The sequence below is a fragment of the Chlorocebus sabaeus genome, chromosome X (genome assembly GCF_047675955.1).
Source record: "Chlorocebus sabaeus isolate Y175 chromosome X, mChlSab1.0.hap1, whole genome shotgun sequence".
NCBI classification, from domain to species: Eukaryota; Metazoa; Chordata; class Mammalia; order Primates; family Cercopithecidae; genus Chlorocebus; species Chlorocebus sabaeus.
The window spans coordinates 35,186,514-35,206,678 of NC_132933.1; the positions used below are offsets into that span (position 1 = coordinate 35,186,514).

Here is a 20,165-nt window from a genome sequence, read left to right on the forward strand (position 1 = left end):
GCAAGACCTGCTATGGGTATCAAAATCTGCGAATGCTCAAATCCCTTAACATAAAATGGCACGGTATTTGCATATAACCTATGCACATCCTTTCATGTACTTTCTTTCTTTTTTAAAGACAGGGTTTCACGTTGGAGTGCAGTGGTGCAATCATAGGTCACTACAGCCCTGAACTCTTGGGCTCAAGCAATCCTATTCCTCAGCCTTATGAGTAGCTGGGACTGTAGGCACACTTCACTACACCAAGCTAATTTTTATTTTTTAGTAGAGACAGGGTCTCACTATGTTTGACCAGGCTAGCCTCAAACTCCTGGCCTCAAGCAGTTCTCCTGTCTTGGCCTCTCAAAGTACTGGGATTATAGGTATGAGCCACCAGGCCTTGCCCTACTGTATACTTTAATCTCTAGATTACTTATAATATCTACTGCAACATAAATGCTATATAAATAGTTGTTATTTTTTCTATTGTTTTATTTTTTACGTTTTATTTATTTATTTTTATTTTATATATATATTTATTTTAAAAATAAAAATATTTTAAATATTTTTTATATTTTATTTTAATAAATTTTTATTTATTATTTATTATTTATTTCGTATTATTATTTTTTATGTTTTTAAATATTTTTCTATCTGCGATTGTTTGAATCCCTCCATGTGGAACCCATGGATACGGAGAACTGACAGTATTTGTAAAAACCAAATAGTTGGCCAACTGCGGTGGCTCACGCTTGTAATCCCAGAGCTTTGAGAGGCTGAGGCAGGCAGATCACCTGAGGTCATGAGTTCAAGACCAGCTTGGGCAATATGGTAAAACCCTGTCTCTACTAAAAATACAAAAATTAGCCAGGTGTGGTGGCAGGTGCCAGTAATCCCAGCTACTCAAGAGGCTGAGGCAGGAGAATTGCTTGAACCCAGGAGGCAGAGGTTGAAGTGAGCCGAGATCGTGCCACTGTACTCCAGCCTGGGTGACAGAACGAGACTCCATCTCTAAAAAAAAAAAAAAAAAGAAAAAAAAAAGAAAAAATTAGCATTGGCCGGGCGTGGTGGCTCATGCCTGTAATTCCAGCACGTTGGGAGGTAGAAGTGGGCGGATCATCTGAGGTCAGGAGTTCGAAACCAGCCTGGTCAACATGGCGAAACCCCGTCTCTGCTAAAAATACAAAAATCAGCCAGGTGTGGTGGTGTGTGTGCCTATAATCCCAGCTACTTGGTAAGTTGAGGCAGGAAAATGGCTTAAACCCAGGAGACACAGGTTGCAGTGAGCCAAGATCATGCCATTCCACTCCAGTCTGGGTGACAGAGCGAGACTGTTCCAAAAAAAAAAAAAAACCCAAAACCAAATAGCCTTAAAAAACTAACTTATGGCTGGGCGCAGTGGCTCACGCCTGTAATCCCAACATTTTGGGAGGCCAAGGTGGGCAGATTACGAGGTCATGAGATGGAGACCATCCTGGCTAACACGGTGAAACCCCGTCTCTACTAAAAACACAAAAAATTAGCCAGGCATGGTGGTGGGCACCTGTACTCCCAGCTACTCGGGAGGCTGAGGCAGGAGAATGGTGTGAACCTGGGAGGCGGAGCTTGCAAGTGAGCTGAGATCATGCCACTGCGCTCCAGCCTGGGCGAAAGAGTGAGACTCCATCTCAAAAACAAAAAAAACAAAAAAAACAAAAAAAACCACTAATTTATAACTGATTATTTAACACTCAACCCTTTCAGACTGTCAAAGTCACAAAATATGTATAAACTCATTTTTCTTCAAACTCATAAAATTAAGTGATAGAGTACCTTATTTATTGAAATACTAAGATGTCAGCTATAAAGGTTTACTATTTTAAATAGAATGCTTCTTATAAACTACAGGCTAAATTTAGACGATTACAAATTAATTGAATGTTCAGTTGAAATGTTCTGTTTTAACTCACCTTCATCTCTAACACTTTTAACTTTATTTATAGCACGTTCACCATATTCCTCAGCAAGGTGCTTTGCTCTCTTTACTGATTTTCCAAGAAACTTCTTTAGTTGAGTCCTTAACAAAAATGAAAAAAGTATCAACTCAGTTAACTGTAAAAGTTCAACAATTTGCAGACAAATGTATTAGCTGTGACTGATAAAGTACACTACTTTGCAATAACCTTTTTTAAACATAAATAATAGGTGTTTGAGTTCCAAATGCCTTATTCTATGGAATAAACATATTCAAGTCAATATGGCAAAGGAAACATACACCCTTTCCCCCAATTTACCATATTCATTCTAGAGCTTTGGTTTTCAATGGTGAATAAAATTGATTGGCAGAGGTAGTGTGGAGAGGGGAGTGTTTAAAGTGTAGGTACCTGGGCTCCATCCCCAGATAATCCAATTTAGAGAGGCTGGGGGTGAGGCCATGAATCTGAGGTGAGAACTGCTTTGAGAAGACTGTTTTAGCGAGCTGTTCTTAAAAACACATTTTACCAATAAAGAGTAAAGAGATATTTCCTTACAAAATAGAATGCTTTGGTAGCTGAAGATGGTCTCTTTCAGTTTGGGTAAGTGTATGTAATAAAATTAGGCTGAGCTTTCCTGGTAGGTATTCCCAAACATGAGGTAATGTAAGTATGCATCTCAAGCTTCCATAACTAGAATTTATTTATTGCATTTTCAATTAGCTAAGTCTCAGGTTTCATATATTAAGATTATAAAAAGCAGAGCACAGTACATGAGGGACAGTATTTTTAAAAGTTGTTAAGTTATATACACAGAGAAGTTCAATGTAACCCTGTTTAGAATAGTAAAAAAGTGGAAATAAACTAAATTTTCTGTCAATCGAGGAATAGATAAATAAGTACTGGTAGGAAATACAAGAAAATGAATGAACAAACCTCAGCTTTTTAAATGTTCCAAGCTCTTATAGTAACCTCAGGGGTTTTGCATGTGTGGTTATTTCTGCCTGGAACACCTCTCCCTTGGCTAATTCCCACTCACTTTTTAGGTCTCAGATCAAACAGCTCTCTCAAAATGGTCTTTTTAACTTTAGACGGAGTTTTTGTTACATAGTCCCCGTTTATCCAAAGTTTCACTTTACATGGTTTCGGTTATCCCAGTCAACCATGGTCCAAAAATATTAAATGGAAAATCCCAGAAATAAAACAATTTGTAAGTTTTAAATTGTGTGCCATTCTGAGTAGCATGATGAAATCTCACACCATCCTGCTCCATCCTACCTGGGATGTGAATCATCCCTCTGTCCAGTGTTTCCACGCTGTAGATGATACCCACTCATTACTTAGCAGCCTTCCTGGTTATCAGATCGAAAAAACATAGTAGCAAAGTCTGGTACTATCTGTGATTTCAGGTATCCACTGGGGATCTTGGAACATATACCCCATGGATAAGAGGGAACTACTGTAATACTTCTACAGGACCTGGAGCTTTACTTTTATAGCAGTCACTACAAATGTATCTAGATTTATCTGTGCAATTATATGTTTAATGCCTATTTCTCCCATTTAACAGAAGTTCTATGAAGGCAGAGACCACGAATGTCTTTTTCTTTCAAATTTTTTAAATTGAGACAGAGTCTTGCTCTGCTGCCCAGGCTACAGTGCAGTGGTATGATTTCGGCTCACTGCAGCCTTGACCTCCATCTGTCTCTGCCTCCTGAGTTGCTGGGACTACAGGTGCATACCACTATGCCTGGCTAATTTTTGTATTTTTTATAGAGACGGGGTCTTGCCGTGTTGCCCAGGCTGGTCTTGAACTCCTGGACTCAAATGATCCACCTGCCTTGGCCTCCCAAAGTGCTGGGATAACAAGCATGAGCCATTGCACCCATCCTGAATATCTTTTTTTTTTTTTGAGACAGAATTTCACTCTTGTTGCCCAGGCTGGAGTGCAATGGTATGATCTCAGCTCACTGCAATCTCTGCCTCCCGGGTTTAAGCAATGCTCCTGCCTCGGCCTCCTGAGTAGCTAGGATTACAGGTGCCTACCACTACACCCAGCTATTTTTTTGTATTTTTAGTAGAGACTGGCTTTCACCACGTTGGCCAGGCTAGTCTTGAACTTCTGACCTCAGGTGATCCACCCACCTCGGCCTCCCAAAGTTCTGGATTACAGGCGTGAGCCACCATGCCCGGCCTCTTAATGTCTTAACTGTTATATCCCAAGCACTTAACTCTCATATCTGGCTCTCAGAAAGACTGCAATATATATATTATTAGTGCTGATATAAAGACATGTCTATGATATATCTGATTTTCTTAACAAAACAAAACAAAACAAAACAGCAAGTTGACAAATTACAGACATAGAGTAGTAGCCCTGCTTTTATGAGAAACAAAAAATTCTATGGAGAATACACTATGCTATTAAAACTGATTTCTGGGTCTGAGATTATCAGAAACTTTCATTTTCTATTTTACATATTTCTGTATTTCTTTTGATAACCAGAAAACATAGATGATAAACCATTTTTAAAACCATTATAAGGTCTCTGCTACCTATAATTCTGAAGCTGTATTTTCTGGATAAGTTTACTACCACTTTAAAAGCCAAGAAAACAGACATTTTAATTTTTTCAGATGAGACTAGTTCTAAAATATCTACTTTTATGCCTTCTTAAATGGCACTTTATGTTCCCTAAATTTCATTCCTTGATGGATAAGATCATTGCTACCATCATTTTGGTTCTTTAATACATTCAGAGCCTTTCTAATGCATTGCAGGTGGGCCATACTATTGGCTCCCCACTCAGCCTTCAAGGCAACAGGGCAGGGCCGAGGGAAGTCTGGGCCAATCTTCTCTGGCCATCAGCTACCTTATCAGCTTACCCCAGCATTCAGTGCAAATACTATTATGTTCTTTGTGTGTCATGGCATGAGAAAAGGTTGAAAAGCACTGTGATATGATGATTGTGCTATATTATGAGTTGTTTTTTTGTTGGTGGCGGGGGCAAGGTCTTGCTCTGTCACCCAGGCTGAAGTGCAGTGGTGTGATCACGGCTCACTGCAGCCTCGACCCCTCAGGCTCAAGCAATTCTCCCATCTCAGCCTCCTGAGTAGCTGAGACCACATGTGTGTGCCACCATGCCCGGCTAATTTTTAAAATTTTTTTGTAAAGAGTGAGTCCACCTATGTTGCTCAGGCTGCTCTCAAACTCCTGGGTTCAAGTGATCTTCCTACTGTGGTGTCCCCAAATGCTGGGATTACAGGCGTGAGTCACGGCACCCACCTATATTATGAGTTATTTTATCATTTTTCTGATTATCTGACATTCTTATGTGTCAACTTACCTGTTGTCACAGTTCGATGCTTCTATTTTGCAGTAAGCTCAGACACTTGACCAGAGTTTTTAAAAAATGATGTAAGAAATAAGCATAATGGCTTTGAATAAACCTGAGAAACTTTTCTCTTAGAAAAATAAGGAGCTTTAGTGCATGGACTATGTGACACCTCTTCTGGATGTTTATCTGTCTCTGAATAATTGTAGTAATTCCTTATTCTCAGGTTCCTGATAACTGCAACTACTAGATGGCCAAGTTCCAAATATCTAAGGTGCTACCATATGCCTGCATTTTAGGTACATGTTTCCTAAAAATTCTTTATTTGATACACACTAGGAAAATGCTTTATTTGATACACACTAGGAAAAGGACTCAACTGGAGAATTCCCTTTGGACCTTAGAGTTAATTATTATCAATTTAGAGACTTGTGTATAATCAAACAAAATATATAGGCCCACCATTGATCTAGAAGTTTGTAGGGGAAACAGAAGGATGGCATAATCAGAATCCTTTTGCAACATACCCTTTGATTGTTTAACGTGTATTTGTCTGAAAACAGTTTAACTGAAAACAGTTTAAGACAACATATTGTAAACGGAAAAAGTAAGTTATAGACTACAGGTATTCCCAAAATTGAGAAAAGAAAGAAAATTGCTATAGACTGTAGTAGTCAGGAAGAATCTCATTATAGTTGGGGTTAGAAAGACAAATAGGATTGTAGAGATGAAGAGAAAGGGAAAAGACAACTTCAAGGACAATCATGTTCTTCTAATAACACTTTTGGTACCTACCTACCAGTAGTAAAACACAGGTGTGATACAACACTTACTGGTCATTTTCTGTGTGTCAGATGCTTTATTATTATTACCAGCGAGGGACAGGGAGGAGTGGTGGTGGGTAGACATAAAAACAATATGGAGTACAATTTAAAATAGTATGGTAGTTCTCATATTTTTTAAAATAAAAACTTGAAATGAAGAAAAGGGATGTACTGTAACTCACGTTTTCTGTTTTAACCTTCCACCATCAGTATCTGTTGGCTGAGACTGTAACTTCTCTTCATCATCTGACTGTGCCGCGTCATTACTGTAAGAAGGGGAAGTTGTTTTAAAATAAACCATTTCTTCTACTCTTCTTAAAAATCTCTGTTTATACTTACTATATAACCAGTTAATCAGAATAAGAAAAGCTATGCTAATAAGCTTTACATAAATTAATTTATTTATTTAGGAGATGGAGTCTCGCTCTGTCGCTCAGGCTGGAGTGCAGTGGCACAATCTTGGCTCACTGCAACCTCCGCCTCCCCGGTTCAAGTAATTCTCCTGCCTCAACCTCCTGAGTACTTGGGACTATATGTGCACACTGCCATGTCGGGCTAATTTTTTGTATTTTAGTAGAGACAGGGTTTCACCATGTTGCCCAGGCTGGTGTCGAACTCCTGAGCTCAGACAATCCACCTGCCTTGGTCTCCTAAAGTGCTAGAATTACAGGTGTGAGCCACTGTGCTCAGCCCATATAATTTAATTTAAATGATGGACCTGACAACTTACAGGCTTCAGAAATTGAAGAAAAGAATCTTTAAGCAAGGTGCAATGTATAACATATAAATGAATACAATTTAGCAATTTGTGAAAAACCTACTACAAACAAGGCTTTTTGCTTGGCAAAATGTGCTGTAGTGAAATAATAAAGTAACTTGTAGGTATCTTCCTCCCCACTCATTAAGTACATCCTGCATTACATTTAATAAAATAGCTCCTGCTTTTACAGAAATGATTCCTTAGATCTACATACATCTCATAGTAAAGTCACTCATCTCACTTTAAAGCCATTTTCTGATCCTACAAAAACAGTACAAATATTTAAACCATTTTATGACCCTTAAAGTTTCAGAAGACTAAGTGTTCATTCTACATAGTTTTTTAGCCTCAATTTTTTTTTTTGTTATTTTTATTTATTTATTTTTGTGGAGATGAGGTCTCACTATGTTGCCCAGGCCCCTCTAACTCCTGAATTCAAGTGCTGCCTCAGCCTCCCAAAGTGCTGGGATTACAGGCATGTAATCCCTCACTGTTTTTATATTGTCCCAAGTATAATTAAAATAATTAAAAAAGAGAAACTAAGTGCTATGGGATTTAATATTTATACTATTCCCCCAAGTAACTGTACAGTCATAATGAAGAGCAAAGTTAAAGAATACCTACCTTATCTAACTCTATTTTAATTCCAGAATAAAAAAAAACACTGAATGAAACCAAATTAGGGATTGTCATAGTTCATTAACAGAGAAATCTTAACAATTCTGAAATACTATTAATGACAAATAACAACGTTAGGCCACACCTTACATATTCTTTTGTCCTTCTCATGATGTGTAGAGTAAGAGGATTAATGCCTGTTGGTAATTTCTCTTCTGCAAGACTCAAAGGTATTTCTTCTCCAGTATCCAGGTTCTTAATCATTACACTGGCTAAAATTTCCTGAGGTTAAAAAAAACAATCACACCAAGATGACCTGCAATTTCATTATCTTTTTGAGTCTACAAAATCCCCTAAAATTTAAGCTAAAGGCTTTTTAGATACATTCAATACTGAACACAATAATTTCTAACATTTTTATTGAGATACAATTCACATGCCACAAAATGCACTCATTTAAAGCATATAATTCAATGGTTTTTAGTATATTCACAGAGTTGTACAACTATCGCCACTAGGTCAGAATATTTTCTGCACCCCAAAAGGAAATTCTCTACCCATTAGCAGTCACACCTCATTTCCCTTTCTTCCTAGCCCCTGGCAAATACTAATCTACTTTCTGTCTCTGTAGATTTGCCTATTCTGGACATTTCATATAAATCAAATCCTGTAATATATGGCCTTTTACATCTGGTTTCTTTAACTTAACATGATGTTTTCAAGGTTTATCCATGTTGTAGCATGTATCAGTACTTTATTCCTTCATTCCTTTTAATTGCTAAAAAATACAACATGGTATGAATATACCACATTTTATTTATCCATCCAATCAGTGATGAACATTTGGGTTGTTTCCAGTTTTTGGCTGTTATGAATAAGGATGCTGTGAATATTTGTGTACATTTTTTGTGTGAACATATGTTTTAGTTTCTCATTGGTATATACAAAGGAATGGAACTGCTGGGTCATGGTAACACTATGTTTAACATTTTGAGGAACTGCCAAACTGTCTTCCAAAGTGCAATATTTTAAAAAATGTATTGTTTTAAAGAAACATAAACTAAGATTTTGCTGTAAAATTTAATTCTGAGTAAGTTGGTTAATAGATGCATACTAAGTTTTAATGGTAAGAAACCATTAAAATAATAAAATTTATGTTGGTATAACATGTATTTATAATATCAAGTTCTTTTATTATTGTTATTATTTAAATTTTTTTTTCTTGAGACCGAGTCTTGCTCTGTCGCCCAGGCTGGAGTGCAGTGGTGCGATCTCGGCTCACTGCAATCTCCGCCTCCTGGGTTCAAGTGATTCTCCTGCCTCAGCCTCTGGGTAACTGGGATTACAGATGCGCACCACCATGCTTGTCTAATTTTTGTATTTTTAGTAGAGACGGGGTTTTGCCATGTTGGCCAGGCTGGGTCTCGAACTCCTGACCTTAAGTGACCCACCCGCCTTGGCCTCCCAAAGTGCTGCGATTACAGGAGTGAGCCACCACACCTGGCCTCAATATCAAGTTCTTTTAAAGCCCACTTTCTATAAAATATAAACTTTGCTTTCAATATATTTATTCCACTATGCAATTGAGTGAAAGGGCAAGTTTAAATCAGAGATGCAACATCCAGCATATCAACAAAACAAAGACAATCTTCAATTTTCAGTTTTTCCTCTGCTTTTTTTTTCGTAACAGCAATAAACTTAAAAGAAAAATAAATTGTGGTAAACTACACATAACATAAAATTTACAATTTTAACCATTATTAAATGTACAGTTCTGGGTCATTAAGTACATTCACATTGTTATGCACCCATCATTACCATCCATCTCCAGAAGGTTTTCATCTTCCCATTATGTTTTTTGTACTTTATGTTTTAAGAACAAGAACAAAAAAATCTATTTCTACCTCATCAGTAAGCTCTCTCCCAGAGTTGGATCTAGGTCTCTGAGGGCCCATCACTTCACCTGCTACAGTCTGCTCATCAGGTGCTTTTCCATTTTCCTGGAAATATAATTTTATAAACAAATTAGACTGAATCAATTTCTATAAATTTTCAATTATTACCACACATAATTCTAAAGAATTTCATAATTCAAATAATGGAGTCTGCTGAAAATCTAAATGGAACATTACATTTCAGTCCTTCGTTTTTCCCAGCATGCTGAAAAACATTAGGAACCAAAACTATTGCTGCTCACGAAATAATGTCTTAGTATTCTTGAAAACAAATAAATGTTCTATTTGAACCTAGCCAAAAAGCATTTCTCTACTAAGACTGCTATTAATCTGGACTGTATGTGGCTACCTCAAAGGTAGGGGTCAGAAAACTTCTCTCTATAAAGAGCCATATTATAAATATTTAAGGCATTTTTGTTCATATACAGTCTCTGTTGCATATTCTTCTTCTTAAACAACCTTTAAAAATGTAAAGAACATTCTTAGCTTGGGGATCCTACCAAAGCAGGCCACTACTGACCCCTGCTCTAAGGCTATAACAAGACTATAGTGTCATATGTTGTAGTCTGGTAGCCCGGCCCACCATAGCTACCATGTAAGTAGCTCTGAGTCCCAGAATCTGGCTGTGGTAAAATTAACGTTATCAAGTCTTTTGTGTAGCCCACTTCCTAGCATATAAAGTTTTTTTATGATTAGGAAAAGGAAATTATAAAAAAAAGTCTTCAATTCTGACCAATACAGGACAAATATAGACTATAGTTGGTGTTTATTAGTACCAACAATATTACAAATAGTAGCATCGTCGTTTTTCAAATACCTATTACCTGCTAGCATCTGTCGTTTTTTGAATACCTATTACCTGCTAGATACTTGGCATATTTTAGCTCATTTCAAACCCTCAAGGAAGGATTTTTCCTCTATTTTATTGATGGGACATCTGAGATCCAGATGCCAAACAACTTGGTAGGCTCACCCAGTTAGTGTGTAGCAGAGCTGATCAAGGGAAGTAAGGGGGTCAGGTTTGGAGGACAAAGAAATATTTGGCCTGCAGAATATAGAATGCTCCATAATCAACAAACCAGCCACTTGCAGGGAGCTGATAAAGTCTATATGAAATGGAACACTAATTCACCAACCTGGGCAGTAACTATTTTATCTCCACTGGTAGCACTTGCCAAATCAAGAGAAGGCTGAGAATCCTTGACCGTACTCTCTGAAGCCATGCTTGTAGTTAGGAGAGAATCAGACGTAATATTCTCTTTGGGAACTGCAATGATAATAATAACAATAACAACCCTTTTTGTTTGATTCTTATAACAACACTGTGAGGAAAGTGGTTTGATTACTCTCATTTCCTATACAGGGAAACCATGGTTCAAACAAGTTATTTAATTTCCTCAAGACTATACAGCTCATACAAAAAAAAAAAAAAAAGATGCAGGACTTGAATTCAGACTTTAGGTCTCCAAATCCCATGTTTTTTTCACATGCCACTCTCTCTCAGATGGCAACAGATTCTAAAGTTTGAAGTCTGCTGAAGTGTTCAATTATAGTAAAGTAACTTTCACCAATGTAAACATTTTTACATTTTGTCTATTACTAAAGAAATAATTTTAATAACTTGGTTGCCAGTGAGTTTTTTTATAAAGTGAAATAAAAGCAGAAAGGTAAACAGTTTCAACTCCAAAATTTCACCACAAAGGGTTATTGCTCTCTCTCTTTTTTTGAGACAAGATTTCACTCTGATCACCCAGGCTGGAGTGCAATGGCATGACCCTGGCTCACTGCAGTCTTTGCCTCCCAGGCCCAAGCAATTCTCCTGCCTCAGCCTCCCAAGTAGCTGGGATTATAGGCGCGTGCCACCATGGCCAGCTAATTTTTGTACTATTTTTGTTGTTGTTCAGATGGGGTTTCGCCATGTTGCCCAGGCTGGTCTTGAACTGAGCTCAAGTGATCTGCCCGCCTCAGCCTCCCAAAGTGCTGGGATTACAGGCGTGAGCCACTGTGCCCAACCAACAGAGTGATTTCTCAATTAATACTTGCCATCTAGATCAGGAGTTTTCAAAGTCTCAAATTCCAATTCGCTTTTCCTTTTTCTTGGTGGTGGAGCAGGTCGAGATGGAGGTGGGGGTCTAGGAGGTGGGAAATTAGTTGGAGGAGGTGGGCGTGCTGGAACAGGCTTCTTTGTACTAGCCACTATATCAGGCTCTGGAGTAAGGTGTCTCGGGGGTTTGGCAGGGGCCACTTCTTCCACAGCAGCAAAATCTTTAGTAGATAAGGAGTCTGAGGACACAGGTCCTAGAACATCACTTCCTTTGACTTCCACTGCTTCCTTGTTCAATACTTCTGCTTCAGTTTCAAGCACATTAAGCTGCTCAGTTGAACTTGTTTGAGTTAACTTTGTGGTTTCATCTACTGGTTTCTCACAGGTTTCATCAGAAGGAAAGCATTTTTTAAATTCTAATTCAGTCTCTTCAAATGTATTCTGACTCTCTGCCTTTTGGGATTCTTCCTGCAGTACTTGATCTATGGCTAACAGTCCGGGTATATTGCTCAGATCTGTTCTAGCCACAACAGGACTGGCAGTAGCTTGATCAGAGAGTTCTTTTCCTTTGGAATCCAAAGAGTCATCTTCAAGCTGTAGTACTTTCTGACTCTCCTCAATAATACTTTCAATAATCTGATGAAAGGGTTAAAAGTAGTTTTTTAAAATGAAGCTATCTATAAGAACATAATAACAGCTAATCATTTACACAGTACTTAGTAAGTGCCAAGCAATGTTCTTAATACTTTACATATTTTAATCTTTAAGACAACCTTAAGAGATTCTACTTCTACTGTCACCCTTTTATAAATGAGGGAACTAATCAAATGATTTGTCCAAGGTCACAAAGCTAGTAAGTGATGAAGCAGGTATAAACCCAGGGAGTTTGATTCCAGCATCTATACTCTTAACCCTCATAATAGGGAATTTGTGTTAACACTTAGGTACAAAAGGTCAAATAACCCTATAAAATTAAGTTCAATCCTAAACGTACATTAAGACTCAATATCCTGATTCATTTACATATTTATGCCAAACTTGTTGTAATACCAGCCTACTGGTTTGAGCCCACTTAACAAAACCATGATAATCCAAATCTCCAGGAGAAGAATTCAAGTTGTTTAGCTCTGAACTCAAGCTTATGACCCAAAAACCAGCAGATGCAGGGAGATTAACATTCTTAAACAGACTACACCTAAACTCTACTATTTGGACTGATGGCAAGACCATGGAAAGAGTTCACCTTGTCTTTTGTCTTCCTTTCTTTCTTTTTCTTTTTTGAAATGGAGTCTCACTCTGTCACCCAGGCTGGAGTGCAGTGGCACGATCTCGGCTCACTGCAACCTCCGCCTCCCAGGTTCAAGCAATTCTCCTGCCTCAGCCTCCCTAGAAGCTGAGATTACAGGTGTGTGCCCCATGCTGGGCTAATTGTTGTATTTTTAGTAGAGACAGGGTTTCACCATGTTGGCCAGGCTGGTCTTGAACTCCTGACCTCATGAGATCCACCTGCCTCGGCCTCCCGATTACAGGCATGAGTCACTGCACCCGGGTCCCTTTCTTTCTTATATGTAGCTTAAAATATAAACAGGCTTTCTATTATCTTCTACCAACATTTAGAAGAAAAGAAAATATATTTTCTCCCCAGTCCTGTCATTACTAACATTAAATCTCCCAGATCAGTTATCCCACCACCATGCCCAACCATGAACAACTTCTGCTTTCTCAATTCCTTGGCTTCAGAAAGTTAATGGAATGTATCACAGAACCATCCTAATCTGGTTTACTACAATTTCATGCTAACTTGAACTGGATATTACTGCTGCTCAGTAATATTCATCCCAGATTTCTTAGCATGTTCTATATGTTAGTTTTTCTCAATCTTCAAATTGTTAACCTTAGAAATTACCTTGCTTTCACCAGAACTAACCAGAGTCCAACCAATTTGTCAATTAGGTGGTTACTGAGCGCGGAGAACTTCAATGATAACAGTGATAACAGAAGTCATATTCCAGTGGATTTGAGAATGAATAAGAGGTGAAGATATAGAGACATTAGCACGGTCTGAGTTTTCAAAAAGCTTAGCTATAAATGCAAAAAGATTTCAATAAAGTGTCCCAGCACTTTTATAACCTGAAGGGAAGGAACCACTAGAAAAGAAGATAACAGAGCAATGTTCTGGAAAAGAAAGGAATGAAGGCCTACTGTGTATTAGACCTAGTATACAAATTCTCATTTAATTGCCATATAGACCTTTGGGTTAGGTAGCTGGATTACCTCCCTCCTAGAAAAGCAGGACTCTGAGGTAAAGGCTTTAAGAAATTTGCCAGTCCCACAATTAGTAAGCTACAAAGCCAAAACTGAAATCCAGATCTTTCTTAAACGTCCAGTGATCTTTGTATTATACCACACTACTTTGGACAGAAAACAAGAATACTAAATCATCAGTGATGGATGACATGAAAAAGAGGTAAGAAATGACAATAAATATGTAGGTAAAAGAAGTGAAAGATGATACAAAGGAATGGATTCAGGCTTTTTAGCCTCTAATATTTACGTGGAGTAGGAAACAAGGTTATCTCCTGAAAATGAGGGGGATGTGAGTGGGTACAGTGAGCATGAGGTGAGTATAAAGGTTTGAAATAATCATTACGCATAATGGAAATGTCTGTGTCACAAGAGGGGTCAAAATGAGGTTGCAACCCCTGTCTTCCCCAATCCCTTATCTGAGAATAATCTCTCCCTCCTCTGCACTTCTATTACTATTCTTACTGTTCAGTATAGTATGAACTATAATACAAATACAGAGCTGTATATGGGTTAGCTCTATTTATTTTCTCTACACCAGATAATTAGTACCTGGAGAGCAAGGTCCGTGTTTTCTGCCTCTTGATACGCCTCATGACACCTTCTTATGGTGCCCAGCCCTGGCATTTCTTTTCTGGATTTTAGGAAATAGTGAAAAGGGCAAGACTAAGAGAACAGTGAGAACCAAGACATACACAGAGATGATTATGCTAAAGCATTGTTTGCTTCAAAAAGCTCACTGTGGCCAGGCACAGTGGTTTAAGCTTGTAAACCCAGCACTTTGGGAGGCTGAGGTGGGCGGATCACCTGAGGTCAGGAGTTCGAAATCAGCCTGGCCAATATGGTGAAACCCTGTCTATACTAAAAATACAAAATAAATAAATAAATAAATAAAAATTAAAAATTAGCCTGGCATGGTGGTGTGTGGCTGTAATCTCAGCTACTCGGGAGGCTGAGGCAGAAGAATTGCTTGAACCCAGGAGGTGGAGGTTGCAGTGAGCTGAGATCACACCACTGCACTCCAACCTGGGCAACAGAGCGAGACTCAAGTCTCAAAAAAAATAAAAAGCAGTTTAGTATGACATAAGGCATTCCTAAAACCTGGCCCTAACTTTGCTCTCTAGACTCATCCTCAAAAGTTCTGCACATTCCCCACCTCCATGCCTTCAGTAATGCCTTTTCTCTCCTATCTTAGCCAGTCCAAATGTTTTTTTTTTGAGACGGAGCAGGATAACTGATCTGGGAGATTTAATGTTAGTAATGACAGGACTGGGGAGAAAATATATTTTCTTTTCTTCTAAATGTTGGTAGAAGATAATAGAAAGCCTGTTTATATTTTAAGCTACATATAAGAAAGAAAGGGGCCCGGGTGCAGTGACTCATACCTGTAATCGGGAGGCCGAGGCAGGTGGATCTCATGAGGTCAGGAGTTCAAGACCAGCTTGGCCAACATGGTGAAACCCTGTCTCTACTAAAAATACAACAATTAGCCCAGCATGGGGCACACACCTGTAATCTCAGCTTCTAGGGAGGCTGAGGCAGGAGAATTGCTTGAACCTGGGAGGCGGAGGTTGCAGTGAGCCGAGATCGTGCCACTGCACTCCAGCCTGGGTGACAGAGTGAGACTCCATTTCAAAAAAGAAAAAGAAAGAAAGGAAGACAAAAGACAAGGTGAACTCTTTCCATGGTCTTGCCATCAGTCCAAATAGTGGAATTTAGGTGTAGTCTGTTTAAGAATGTTAATCTCCCTGCATCTGCTGGTTTTTGGGTCATAAGCTTGAGTTCAGAGCTAAACAACTTGAATTAATCTTCTAAACTCTCCTTAAAATCATCTTTTTCCCCATTAACTATAGATAGTTACGCATTTGTAATTTATCCTAAGAAAAACATTCTTTAAAAAGAAAAGCGATAGTGGAAAAAACAGGAATATTTTAAGTTTCAACAATAAAAATGGCTAGATACATTGTAATCCATTTACTTGATAGAAACTGATGCATCTGAGTACAGAAATAATATAGAAGTATGAGGAAAATCTAAAAATGGTAAAAGACAGAATATAAAATTCTACCTACACTACAATTAGGCAGAAAAAATGTATGCTAATTGGTGAGAACCAGAAGGAAATGCTGAAAAATCAAGACACCTGTGTGTTATAGTATAGAATTGTAGGCAATTTCCTTTTTTAAAAAAATGGTTCAATTCCTATTATGTACACTGCTATGCAATCCACCATTTGTCCCAAAAGGAAACATTTTTCCTTTAAAGAAAAAAGTATGATCAATATTAAAATATGTGGTCCAGCTGGGCACAGTGTTGCACACCTATAATCCCAGCACTTTGGGAGGCTGAGGTGGGTGGATTGCGTGAGCTCAGAATTTCGAGACCAGCCTGGGTAACATGGCAAAACCTTGTCTCCACAAAATATACAAAAATTATCCAGGCATGGTGGCACACACCTGTGGTCCCAGCTACTCGAAAGGCTGAGGTGGGAGAATCACTTGAGCCCAGAAGGTGGAGGCTACAGTGAGCCATGATCGTGCCACTGCACTCTAGCTTGGGCGACAGAACAAAAAAAGAAACAAATAAACAAAACAAAAAACAAACAAACAAAAAAACCCCCAAAAATGTAGTCCATTAAATTTCTAAATTCCATAAGGATAGAAGAGTGGTTTTCCATTAGGGGTTATTTTTTTCCATACCCCTTCCCAGACATCTGAAGATATATTTGGTTGTCATAATTGGGAATTGGGGATGCTATTGGCATCGAGTATATAGAAGTTAGGGATATTGCTAAAACATCTTACAATGCACACAACAGGCCCTCCTCTACCCTCTATTAACCCAAAATGTCGAGTGCCACTACTGGAGAAACTCTGGGGTGAAGAATGTGTCATTTTGTTAGCCTCTGGAAACCCACTGGCTAGAAGATTGCCTAGGGCACAGAAAACACTTAAAACTTGTATAAATGAATAAAAACACACCATCCTGTCTTTCTCTTTGAGTTTTATGTTGATACTGTGAACTGCACATTTTCAAAAGACTGATCTTGTGCTCAGTCTCTTCTGGTAAACCAACCTTTGAAGCTTCATAGCATCAGTTTTTTTAAAAGGTATCAAAGGTACTATCAGAGTAAGGACTTCTCATAACTTCTGATTACTAAAGACATCAGAATGTTGCTGCACTGAGCTTTTCAATACCTGTAACTCCTGGTAGTAACCTCAAGAATAGTTAGGACTTATTCTGATAAAAATACAAGAATAAAAAATAAAAGCATTTTGTAAAATACTGTTTCAAGGATAAATTACCAATTAGAATATGAAAAGGACTTCTAAAAAGACTGAAATGTCTTCAACCACAAATGTGACAGATTCATGAAACATTTACTGAACATCAATCATGTACAGAGCGCTGTCCTAAAAGAATATAAAAACTGTTTGAAATATACCATATAAATACGATGTCTGTTATAAACTAATATTGACATTGTATCTTTCCAACCTTTTTAGACACATCTTGTTTCAATTCTTGTACAGGGGACTCATTTCCAACTTTGCATGCAGTGTTCTCTGTTTCCTGTTTGAAAAAGAAAAGAAATAGAGACCAAATGATGATATATTTTTTTAAAAATATGCTTTAAAGGGATACAAATGAGAAAATGTAGCATTAATAAATCAAAGGTCCTTAAAGGGCTTCAAAGGTCCTTAAAGGGCTTAGATTTCTTCTTCTTCTTCTTCTTCTTTTTTTTTTTGAGACAGAGTTTCACTCTGTCGCCCAGGCTGGAGTGCAGTGGCACAATCTTGGCTCACTGCAACCTCTGCTTCCCAGGTTCAAGTGACTCTCCTGCCTTAGCCTCCCGAGTAGCTGGGATTATAGGCGCGTGCCACCACACTTGGCTAATTTTTGTATTTTTAGTAGAGACAGAGTTTCACCTTATTGGCCAGCTGGTCTCGAACTCCTAACTTCATGTGATCTACCCGCCTCAGTCTCCCAAAGTGCTGGGATTATAGGTGTGAGCCACTGGGCCCGGCCTAAAGGCCTTAGATTTCCGAATACTGATAGATGCCCAGAAATTTTATGCCATGGGACAATATAATTTGCATAAGAAAGTTACCCATCAGCAATATTCTATTATTCTGCAATAGGATTTACCTTTAAACGTGAAAACTTGCTCAACTTTTTAACATTAAAAAACTGTAATGGAAGATAAGAACTTCTAAGTACTTTTATAGCTAAAAAGGATTAAGGATTTAAGCAAGGGGTTGAATAAAAATTGTTATTTTTCCCAAAGCATTGCTCCATAAATATGCACAAATACAAAAGTATATAACACAGAAAACCACATTCAGGGAATAGTTTTCTTAAAATTCTACATGCTTTAGATAAAAGAAATAAAGACTTAACCAGAAGTTAAACGAAGCCCCTAAGTATGAAAAAAGATGAAAAAAATTAAACCCACCAAAAATACATATATATCTACGTATACATTTATATACACATACGTACATATATATATATATTTGGGAGGTTAGAAATGGATACTGCATTTCTGCTGGAAAAAATTAGGGTAAAATAAGACAATCATATATTTGCAAATCTCAATACAATACTCCTCTCAATCTTAAATTGTCTATTTATAGAAGTACAGCAATTTGAATGCTACTCGATACTGAGAAAGAAAATCATAATTATTTGTGTACATCACAGAGTTTGTTAGACGAAGGTCACTATAACCATTTTAGATAAGGGACTCAAGTCACACTAATTATTTAGGTAGCACTTATACACGTATCAGGATATGATCACAATAGGCTCAATAATAAAATTACTCCAGAGATTATTAAAATGTTAAAGATTTAACATGCCAGTGAAATTTCTGTAGGACCTGCAATATCTTTGAGCATTGAATTCCTCCCCCAGAATTTGGGGAATACTACCAATGTTACACAGATTCTTCTAGAAAAAAATTGTTTCATGGACTCTTAAGTGTTAGATAAAATCCAAACAGTACGAAGGCCCATGAAGGCCTAAACATGACATAGCCTCTGCCTACATTTTTGATATCTTCTACACTCATCTCCCTCTCATACCACTCCCTCACAATTATACTCTGGCCAATAGGATGGTTCCTTGCCATTAGGGTCACAGCTCAAGTGCTATTTTATCAGAAAATACTTTTCTGACCATCTCAAAACAGCCTTATCTGACCCCTTAACCTTCTATCACATTATCCTATTTTTCCTTTTTTTTTTTTTTTTTTTTAAAAAAAAAAAAAACCTTTAAGTTCAGGGGTACATGTGCAGATTTGTTACACAGGTAAACTTGTGTCACGGGATTTTGTTGTACAGATTATTTCATCACCCAGGTATTAAGCCTAGTACTCATTGGTCATTTTTCCTGATCCCCTCCCTCCTCCCACCCTTCACCCTCTGATAGGCCCCAACATGTGTTGTTCCCCTCTATGTGTTCATGTGTCCACATCATTTAGCTCCCACTTATAAGTGAGAACAGGCAGTATTTGGTTTTCTGTTCCTGCATTAGTTTGCTAAGGATGATGGCCTCCAGCTCCATCCATGTCCCTGCAAAGGACATGATCTCATTCTTTTTTATGGCTGCATAGTATTCCATAGTGTATATGTACCACATTTTCTTTACCCAGTCTATCATTGATGGGCATTTAGGTTGATTCCATATCTTTGCTATTGTGAATAGTGCTGCAATGAACATTTGTGTGCATGTGTCTTTATAATAGAATGATGTATATTCCTTTGGGTATATACCCAGTAACTGGATTGAAGAGAGGATATCAAATTATCCCTGTTGGCAGACAACATGATCTTGTATCTAGATAACCCACAGTCTCAGCCCAAAAGATTCTTAAGCTGATAAACAACTTCAACAAAGTCTCAGGATACAAAATCAATGTGCAAAAATCACTAGCATTACTATACACTAATAACAGTCAAGCCGAGAGCCAAATCAGGAATAAACTCCCAGCATTCACAATTGCCACAAAAAGAATAAAATACCTAGGAATACAGCTAACTAGGGAGGTGAAAGAACTACAAACCACTGCTCAAAGAAACCAGAGATGACACAAACAAATGGAAAAACATTCCATGCTCATGGACAGGAAGAATCAATATCGTTAAAATGGCCACACTGCCCGAGGCAATTTATAGATTTAATGCCATTACTATTAAACCACCATTGAGATTCTTCACAGAACTAGAAAATTTTATTTTAAAATTCATAGGGAACCAAAAAAGAGCCTGAATAGCCAAGGCAAATCCTAAGCAAAAAGAACAAAGCTCAAGGCATCACGCTACCCGACTTCAAACTATGCTACAGGGCTACAGTTACCAAACAGCATCGTACTGGTACAAAAACAGACACA

At 37.9% G+C, this 20,165-nt stretch overlaps 1 protein-coding gene across 1 annotated transcript in view; it reads right to left on the reverse strand.

The window, feature by feature from the left end:
• WDR44 (WD repeat domain 44) overlaps nt 1-20,165 on the reverse strand; it is a 97,364-nt gene that overhangs the window by 39,385 nt on the left and 37,814 nt on the right. Inside the window, exons 3-9 of the mRNA XM_008019537.3 lie at nt 17,270-17,344; nt 11,467-12,103; nt 10,560-10,690; nt 9,373-9,468; nt 7,614-7,750; nt 6,273-6,356; nt 1,929-2,035 (exon numbers count right to left, since the gene is read on the reverse strand). Coding sequence (XP_008017728.1) covers nt 1,929-2,035; nt 6,273-6,356; nt 7,614-7,750; nt 9,373-9,468; nt 10,560-10,690; nt 11,467-12,103; nt 17,270-17,344 — 1,267 coding nt within the window. The remainder of the gene's footprint in view (nt 1-1,928; nt 2,036-6,272; nt 6,357-7,613; nt 7,751-9,372; nt 9,469-10,559; nt 10,691-11,466; nt 12,104-17,269; nt 17,345-20,165) is intronic.